The sequence below is a fragment of the Arachis duranensis genome, chromosome 5, assembly GCF_000817695.3.
Source record: "Arachis duranensis cultivar V14167 chromosome 5, aradu.V14167.gnm2.J7QH, whole genome shotgun sequence".
NCBI classification, from domain to species: Eukaryota; Viridiplantae; Streptophyta; class Magnoliopsida; order Fabales; family Fabaceae; genus Arachis; species Arachis duranensis.
In genome coordinates, this window is record NC_029776.3 from 80,366,090 (window position 1) to 80,375,636 (window position 9,547).

Genomic DNA, 9,547 nt, shown 5'->3' on the forward strand with positions numbered 1-9,547 from the left:
AATATTTCAGGGGAAAATGTATCTTCTTCTTCTGGGAACGACGGCTTTCAGTCTGGTAAATTTCATTTGCACCTAGAAGCTCCATACTAATCTTCCTTTTACAAGTTTATACTTATTGTTAAAATGCCTCAGGTTACCACCCCACTACTTTTTAAGTTGATACCTCTTGTCATGAATCTCGGTGTTCTCATGCGCTGGTTCCCCTCCGAAAATACCACACCGAACGAGGTTTTCTCTCTCTCTCTCTCTCTCTCTCTCTCTCTCTCTCTCTCTCTCTCTCACACACACACACACACACACACACACACACACACATATTTAGACCTTGGTGTTGCTAACGAATATAATCCGTTTTCAACCCTTAACAGGCAAAAGCTTCAATGAGCGAAACAGACAGAATGTTGTGACTAGTGGCTCATCTCTTTTTCATTGACCTTAAATAATGTATTGGAGGCAAGCATCTATTCTTTGGTGACTAATGAAATCAGGATTTCAATGTGTTACCCCTCAAGAGCTCCATGATATGATAAGCTTCACAGACAAACCATTATATTCACTTCCACTAAAACACAGTGGAAGAAGATTTGATGTACATAGGAATATAAATTTTGTATTCTTTGAGGAAGATGTATATAGGTAATCACAGGCCAGTCTTGTTTGTTGCTTACACTGATCTGCTTACATCATACCCTGGTTAGCCTATATTTGCTGCCATGAATTGCTGCAGCTGAAATGATTCAACAAATTGTTTAGAAAAGAATTCAGCCTGTAACTTTTTTCTGTTTGAAGGTTTTTCTGTAACATGTAAGGACCCGAATGAAGATCTTGGTTAATAGTTACCGACCATTATTTCAAATTATTGGTGCTGTAGTTTAGCTAGGGTTTTGGTCATTAGGGTCTTGTAAAACAATCCAACTATGCATACACCCTTTATTATAGACATTGTTTTTATACTAATATTTTATTAACAATCAACATGTATTTTTTTTTTTGGTTAATTGAAAAACAATCTAAATATACAATTGATTAATAACAATCGTATTTTTATACAGGTGTCGAAAGTGTTTGGTGTTCTAATACCTTTGATGACATAAGATTTTTACTTTTCCAGTGCTTTTTTTTAAAGTGTAAAAATGGAATGCTGCAGCACGTTGGAAAAAGAAGTCAAGAATTTCTATGAAATGACACTCAATTAAGACTCTAATAAACAACAAATAATATGAAATATTGTACTTAATTTGTACTTGTATACCAGTTCCTTGCATGCCGTTTAACTAACTGCAACATAATTAACTTCCATTCTGAATTTGTGGTTCCTATACTTTGACAATTACAGTTTTACATAACTCATGTAAGTTGTGATGCTAACTATTTTCTGTTATATTGTTCATTTGTGCTCATATTAGATATTAGTATTACAAACACACTGCTTATAATAGGGCACAGGATTCGGTGGTCCAGAAACCTTTGGACCACTTAGTGGTCCAAGTAGAAAATATGTTTTTAGGGTTTTTTTATCAATTGTTTCGATTGAAAGTTGTAAGGTAGAATGGTAAAAAGCTTATACCAATCGATTGTTTATACTTTCCAATCGAATGAATGCCTCAGAACAATCGATTGAATTCACGAAAACAACATAGATTTGCCAAATACAATCGATTGGAAAGTGATGACATTGAAGTTTTTGCCAAATTCAATCGATTGGTAATATAATCCAATCGATTGGAAGGCCAATTTCAATCGATTGGTAATGGTATATAAAATTAATTTATAGATTGGTAATTTATAAAATTAATTTTGCCGATCAATAGTACCTTTTGCTTTTATTCAAGTAAGGCAGAGTAAAAAATACAAAGAACAAAACTAATCTTTTCTAACCAAAAAAAAATAACTAATGACATGATATTTAAAACAAATGTGGGGACATAATACACAAAGAAAAATCCAATAATTTTCTCTCTAGCATTTACTAATTATAACTCATAACTCTTAGTAAAATGATATGCATAAACTTAAGATCAAGCTACCTATTAATACTATTCTTGTAAAAGTAAAAAAAAATCCAACAAAACTATTTGCAAACAAGTTGTCATACTAATCCTAATATAAAAATTAGTTAATAAAAAACGCATTTAAGCCAAGGAGAGAAATTTATTACGCATATAAGCCAAACAAGAATCTGATGCAAGAATCAGCCAAAGCACACTTTAATGTAATTCGAAACAACTTTATTCGAATTACATTCCTTAATAATTCGAATCAATACAGCTCCAATTATTTCCAACCATTGCATACAAGTAATTCGAATCAACTTAGAACGAATTATAAAAGCATAATTCGAATTGTGTCAATTCGAATTAGTAGGAACACGTGAGTAGGAGGAAGTTCGAATCAAATTTATTCGAATTACTCACATTTCGAATCAAATGGTAATTCGAATTACACATTGTACAATAAGATATTAGAAAAAATACTATATAATATAAAAAAATATACTAAAAGAAGTATAAAACAAGATTATAGTAAATTAATTTTAGTATAAAATTATTAAATATAAATTAATTTTAACTCCTATTAATACATTGAATTAAAAATAACATATAAAAATGTACTTGTATTTATTAAATTTTAATAACATATAAAAATTTAATGACTTTTTAAATATTTTTTATTAATAGGAGTACATTTTTATATACTTTAAATACTTTATATAAAAATGTACTTATATTTATCATACAAAAATAAAGTGTTGTGCCAATATAATAACATTATAATATTTTAAATCAATTTTTTTCTAGGATTTTAGATTAAAAGCAGCACATGAAAAAACATTATTGGTATTTTAAAGCTAACTTAATTAAAAAAGATAGAACTGTATTTTTTAGGATTTTATGTACATAATTAGGCTAATTTTTTTTAATATTGATCAAAGATGTGTGTTACACTATGTTATTTGGTTTCAACTAAGTTTTACTCTACTATAAATTTTTTTTTACTTTTCATAAGACACAAATCTAAAGAATTTTATAAATTAATTTAAAAGAAAATATCATTGACGTTTTATAAATTTTATGTACCATTACCAATCGATTGAAATTGGCAAATTACAACTTTCAATCGATTGTTTTGTGATATAGTGTAAACCAATTCGATTGAGTTATCATTCAATCGATTGTTTTGAAAAACCAATCGATTGAATTTCAAGGAAACACGATTTGGAAGCCATGGACGAACGTAACGAGATCAAAGTTAATTTTTTAATCAATTGGAATTATTAGGATGAATGGAGGATATAATTGGTTGTTATTTTTGTATTTGATTGTTAATAAATATAATTGATAATTGATAAAATAATAATTTATAAAATAAAAAACTATTTTTATAATTAAATAAAATATATGGGGTTGATTTGTAATTAAAATTAGTTCAAAAACTACGTAACAATTGATAAAAAAACTCTAAAAACATGTTTTCTACTTGGACCACTAAGTGGTCCAAAGGTTCCTGGACCACCAAATCCTGTGCCTTATAATAGTGCAAAGTAAACATAAAATCAAGACATTCTGTCTATGTTCGCTCTACACTCCGCACCCAAACGTTAACTAATCTTTTTTATTCGGTGACAAATACAAATTGACACATTATCAACTGTTTCTTTGGTATTAGAAGGAGCAAGAGTATCAACTGCTTATCAAATTGACACATTATCAACTGTTATAACTGTAAAAAGTATCATTGATGTGAACGTATCATACGGCATCCAATTTGTAGGCCATGTATTACAAAATTGTAGGCAAAATGTTGTCATTTTAATTGTCTCCATACTCTCACATGCCACATACACCACCATTTTTGTGTCTATATTGTTATATGCCCAACCCTGTTGACTATTAACAAGTAATATCCACCATCTATTTCACATTATTTTAGACTTTTTCCACTATTACACTTTACATTTTAATTTAGATGGTTAGAGACTTGAGTATTGTATGTGCCAAAATGTACCACATTACCCTTTTATGTGTCTTGTTTTTTGTTTTGGCTTTTCAAGTTTCTTTATACATAAATTTAACTGTTAAAAAAGAAATGGACAAGTTACAAAAATTTCAATATGATCTCATTGTATTACAATGCATTGCATGTATTAGGCTGCAATACATCATGGAAGTCTATCCCTCTCTAAACAATCTCATCCAGTAGTAATACTATCCTTTGTTAATTACTACTGGTTAGCAAATAAGGGCCCCATTGGAATTGTTCTTCCAATATTACTTACAATTGAAGTTTCCATCATAGAGGGGATATATATTTTTGTAACTTTAGCAAATGTTTCAAGAGAATTTAAGCATCAATCAGGAGAACCAACACCACATTTTCATCTAATGTCCGAGTTCCTGTGTCAAAGACAAGATTATTGTGAAATTCACATAGTATCTAGCTTACCAAAGGATGCAACTACAAAACAAACTAATGCAAAGTAAGTTTAGATTTAATTTGGTTCTACTTACCACCATATAGGCCTGCTGCGTTATGAGGACGCATCGATACTGCTTTCCACAGGTTGCTTCTTTGGCCGGTTTCTTGTACTAGTTAAATGTCAAGATACAATAAGAGACTTGCATATAAACAAAACTGTTATTAAAATCAAGACTAGGTATAGAATTGAGCAGGTAACTAATTGCATACCTCGTATTCTTGGTGCAAGGATCCAGGTCTATTCTCCTTCAAGCCCTGCAATATAACAATAGGAATCACCATGCCTTTACCCACTCAAAAGAATCTTAAGTTGTTATATGAGTGCTAAGATAGCTGAACCTAGGAAATTGGCTGCACCTTAGATGGCAGTTTTGCAGGTTTTTTCACATCAGAAACCAGGGACAGCTGCAAATCAGACTCAAATATTAGCTAAATATGTACCAATGAAAGTATGGATCATATTAACATTGGAGAAATGGAATACAGTTTGTAAGTACCTTGCTAAGTAAATCTGTAGGTGGTTCATAATTAAGTCTCTTGTCATTTGGTTCCTATAAAAACAATACAAAGAAAAAGGGGGTAGGAATTCAAATAAGAAACATACGCAGAATGATTCATTCACATCTCAAATACAAGCATAAGATTAGTACATTACCAGTGGATATACTTTGATACTTCGGAAGACACCTCTTTCACCTTTGTTCGATCGTTGCTAATAAAAGCACCACACCCAGTTATAATCAATCAATTTATTTTACTAACAAATAAAACATGAAAAATTGAACCTATTCTAAAATCAGTTTTACAAACCGCATCCTCAGGCTTTCCTCTGGGTTTGTTAGTCATTCCACATTTCTCCTGCCTTGAGCCATCGCTAGAGTTTGTCCTAGAAGAGTAATATAACCAGATAACAGATTATAATTGCTCACTTATATGCAAAGATAATGCATGAATTAGCCGCATATCGTATCTGTAATTGTAATACTAATATTCTACCATGCAATTCTAAATGTTTATACCTTCGGTGTTCCCTTGTATTGGTGTTAGAACTTCTATTCAAAACTCCCTCACCCTACAATAGAGAAGCCATTAACCTTATTTGTTGGGCAAAAAGAGTTGCTTGAACATACTAACTAATTCATCCTACTTTAGTGAAGTAGAAGCAGAAGCAGATAGTTCAAACTTCAAAGGCTACAATTACTAAAGCATATTTCTAGGGGACTAGCATTGCTGGCAGTTTGTTGTATTACCTACTGTGATGTTTCGGGAAGAAAGTAAAATTTGGAACAATTATGAGTTCCTTCATTGCATTTAATTAAAAATAATGAATCGGAAAGCATACAACAGCATTTTTCAAAAGAAAATATTACATTAGCTTCTTTTGCTCGCTGTGTTTTCTTATTTTGTACGGATTGTGCTGGAGCCTGCAAAATCTGGTATGTCCAAAAAAATTATAATTGACAAAACAGCTATATACGCAAATTGACTATGATTAAGCACTTGTGATTTATTCAAGAAGTATAAACTGAAGGTACCTACCTTTTTATTCAAGGGACGTGCTATAAGTGACGATTTTGTATTTTCACGGGATTCAGCATCAGTTATTTGCCTATTAAAAAGCCACATCACCCAACAATTCAGCATGTATTTCGAAACCATTGGATACTATAATCTGAGTGTAGTAGTAGTAGTAGTTGGTATACTTGTGTCTTTGTGCCCTCACGGCTGTTTCCAGAACTGGTTCTTTAGGAATAGTTGCTTTCGGTCTAGAAGCTGCACTCACTCCAGAAGGATCTTTCTGCACCACAGTTCAAAATCACACATAAATTGATCTTGTATACTGAACTGTTAAGTATTGCACAACCGAATATTATACATGATGAAAAACTGGTTACCTCGGTTTTCTTATGTGCAAAAAGTGCTTGATGTTTCAGATGAGCAGCCTGTTGCAATAATAAATAATTAAGTCTAACATCAACAACAATAATGTGGACTTTTTTATTTTCTATATTTTTTTATGACAGAAACTTGCTCAATCTAGCAGTTCAGCCGAAAATAGTCCACTGAAATTATTTGCATGCTATTGTTCTAGCATTTTAAGAAACAAGGAAATCTAATTTTTTGATTATTTATTTATTTTTTTTAAATTGATGAACATTGAAAACCATATTTGAGAGAAATGCAAACCTGAAACTAAAGGCAACATCAATGTTCTGATTTTGTTAGGAGACATGGTACATATAATTTTTAAACATCAAGTTATTTGAAACTGGAAGGATATATAAATAACTAGGCACCAAATATTCAGATAAACTTAGATACCTTTTTTATGTAACCGGCTTCAAGCTTCTGTCTCTTGGATAATAGGCTATCATTTGGAGAAGAATCCTGACTCTTAATCCTGCTTAGTTTAAGGGAAAAAAGACTAAGAATTAAAGGTGAAAAAAGGAAAACAAGTTAACCACAATCTTACAAAGAAGGAAAGAAAACAAAAATAGACATAGTAATAATCATATAGTAAGATATAACTGATGGACCTGCAAGATTGATTGCATGTAACTTCAGTAACATTCTTCTGCTTGGCCAAATTACTTGCTGTTGGCTTCATGAAAGATGAAACTTTCGATTTCGATGATCCACTTGAATTGCTGCAGGTAGGCCTTGTTTCTGAAAACAAGCATGTATTCAGTTACAATTGCAATCGCAAAACCAAATGCTAAACACTTATGGGAAAAGAAAAAGAGAACAATTAAGATAGGAAGAGTTTAGGGGGCCAGCAATTTTATTGCATTTTGGCCAGCATGTAACCAGCAGAAAAAAGTGAGTCATTGGATGAAATCTCACACCATCAAATCATCATTAATGGCTAGTTGATGGCTACCAATCACAAATGTTGTTGGCCCCCTAGCATTGCTCATTAAGATATTCTTGACGTTGATCAAGAATCAGAAATTATCAATTACCAATCTATATGCAATAAAAGAAAAAAATTTTCCAGATTCAGTGTGCCAATTTCAACCACGTTTATCGATTGCATGAAAATCCGGTAAATTGTGAAATTGCAAAAAACAAAAGAGGGGAAAAGAACTGTACCTTTGCCATTATTGGCTGGAGCTTTTGAAACATCTGCACAGGGGTTTCTCCATTTAAACTTCAGCAAAAATGCTACAAAACAACGAAAAATTTCTATTATATTCAAAATTTTCTTTCTGAAACATACAATTTGCAATGAAAACAGAAAAAATCTACGAAACAAAAACATCACGATTCACAAAAAAAGGATCATATTCAATGAAATCCTTACGTGAAGGTTCATGGCTCTGAGCGGTTTCGAACCACTGCTCTGCTTCAGCATCATCAAAAAGCGTCTCGGGACGTAAGAAATCGCAGAATTGAGGAGCATCAAACTCGTAAACGGGATCGATTTCATCCTCTTCTAGGCACGCGTATTCGACCTCGATCTCCTCGAACTCCTCAAACTCTTCTTCCATCATTCTCTCTCTGTTTCAGAGGCTAGTAGCTACAATTTCCGTGTTTTCCGCAATGGAATCTCCGTTTTCTCACCGTAATTGAAGAAGACGAAGAACCTCAACGAATAAGGGGGTAAAAAGCAATGAAGCAAACAAAAATAAAATAATAATAATAATAACGAATGAATGAATGAATGAATAAAATTGAATTGAATTGAATTGAATGGGAGGGAGAGAGAGAGAATGCGGTTGAATTGGGGATTCGACACGAACCAGAAAGAATCCGCGTTGAAGTTACAGAGTCGAATCCCGTCCCCGCTTCTCTCTCTTTTTCTCGTTTGAGGGAAAATAACTCTGTTCGTTAATCCGTTTTCCCGGAAAAACGAAGAGGTTGAGGTTGGGACGTTAATTTATAATAAGCTTGATCTTAGTCAATTAAATTAATTAATTAGTATATATATTTGGTTCTGTGTGTTCTTTTATTTGGAATGAGTGGAAATGAAAGAGGAAATGGATGAATGAAGTGTTAATGTCGGAGAGATTGGCGAAGATTTCGTTGCGAGAGAGAGAGTTTGTTTGGCGCCCAATTTAGACACACATGCTTACCATTTTTTGAATTTTTCATCGCATCGTATATTAATATGTTCCGATAGTCAATCATTATTTTACCACTAATCCCTTCATCTACTAAATCCTTAAAAAAAATAAAAAATTAAGTATACGTAAAATTGATAATTAAAAATTATTAAATAATTTAATGTGATGATTGGGTAAAATGATTTAATATGATTATGTGAGTGTATCAAAATTAATTTTTGTTATATTTGTTATTAACACCTAGTAATAATTCACTACTATGACTTTAATTGGATTAGACAATATTAGTTGATAATTATCAGAACCAAGTTGTAATTAATAAAGCATAAATTTTAAAAATAAAATAATAATTAGACACGTTATAGTTTTAGATAAATTGAACTTATTATATTTACTCTTATTAGTTTATTAAATATATCATATTATTTAATGTAGTATTAAATTTGACAAACCAATTTATACATTTTATTTATTTTTATTTTGCAATTATTTTAAAAGTTAAATATACCATATAAGAATCGTCGTTAAATTTCATAATTTAATAAGTGGAGTAAGAATAATTTTACAAGAGGAAAATTGATAGATTGTGTTTTATTTAACATACATATGTTGCATTTTTTTTATTTTAATTTCTTGCTGTCTTATTTCTGTAGACAAAAGTCGAAAGAACATTTCTTACTGAACCTCATTAATAATGTAATATTTAACTGTAATATATTCAGTTGTCATCTACCTAACCTACAGATTTGTGTTTAATTAATATACCTTTAGAAGTTGAAACTTTGCTACATAGATATGCTCAATCTCATTGACTTTATTCTGAAAGGATTGCTACTATTCACTGCATACATGCATGTATATATATAACATGTGGTTCATATATATTATTCAAATAATTTCAAATATTTCTTAAACATCGACGTTCTAATCATTTTAATTATAAAATATATATAGTATTAAAATTGATAAATAAAATTATTAGAATATTTAATTTTTTTAATATT

The 9,547-nt window shown here is 31.0% G+C and overlaps 2 protein-coding genes across 3 annotated transcripts in view; one reads left to right on the forward strand and one right to left on the reverse strand.

Annotated features, from left to right (window-relative positions):
- Positions 1-856, forward strand: part of LOC107489689 (K(+) efflux antiporter 5) — a 6,026-nt gene extending 5,170 nt beyond the window's left edge. Inside the window, exons 18-20 of the mRNA XM_016110441.3 lie at positions 11-55; positions 133-228; positions 369-856. Of these exons, the coding sequence (XP_015965927.1) occupies positions 11-55; positions 133-228; positions 369-407 (180 nt within the window). The 3' untranslated portion in view covers positions 408-856. The remainder of the gene's footprint in view (positions 1-10; positions 56-132; positions 229-368) is intronic.
- Positions 857-4,118: 3,262 nt separating this feature from the next.
- LOC107489687 (uncharacterized) lies at positions 4,119-8,496 on the reverse strand. 2 transcript variants are annotated; one of them, XM_052262337.1, is made up of 16 exons: positions 7,781-8,496; positions 7,570-7,602; positions 7,014-7,143; positions 6,799-6,877; positions 6,372-6,419; positions 6,180-6,274; positions 6,016-6,085; positions 5,847-5,909; positions 5,496-5,548; positions 5,287-5,362; positions 5,132-5,188; positions 4,974-5,027; positions 4,834-4,881; positions 4,687-4,731; positions 4,509-4,586; positions 4,119-4,394 (listed from the first exon to the last, which is right to left on the reverse strand). In XM_052262337.1, exons 1-16 carry the CDS (start codon positions 7,968-7,970, stop codon positions 4,380-4,382), a joined length of 1,134 nt encoding a protein of 377 aa, XP_052118297.1. In that variant the 5' UTR covers positions 7,971-8,496; the 3' UTR covers positions 4,119-4,379. The 2 variants fall into 2 exon arrangements, with proteins under 2 accessions (XP_052118297.1, XP_015965925.1); XM_016110439.3 differs by having other exon boundaries at positions 7,570-7,641.
- Positions 8,497-9,547: the final 1,051 nt, after the last annotated feature.

What these genes read in the sequence shown, in the direction of transcription:
- LOC107489687 (XM_016110439.3), bottom strand. Translation starts at nt 7,970, where the DNA reads ATGATGGAAGAAGAGTTTGAGGAGTTCGAGGAGATCGAGGTCGAATAC. An exon ending in GAGGAAAGCCTGAGGATGCG is followed by an intron (nt 5,189 to 5,286) that starts GTTTGTAAAACT and finishes TGCTTTTATTAG; the next exon opens with CAACGATCGAACAAAGGTGA. An exon ending in GTATCAAAGTATATCCACTG is followed by an intron (nt 5,028 to 5,131) that starts GTAATGTACTAA and finishes TTGTTTTTATAG; the next exon opens with GAACCAAATGACAAGAGACT.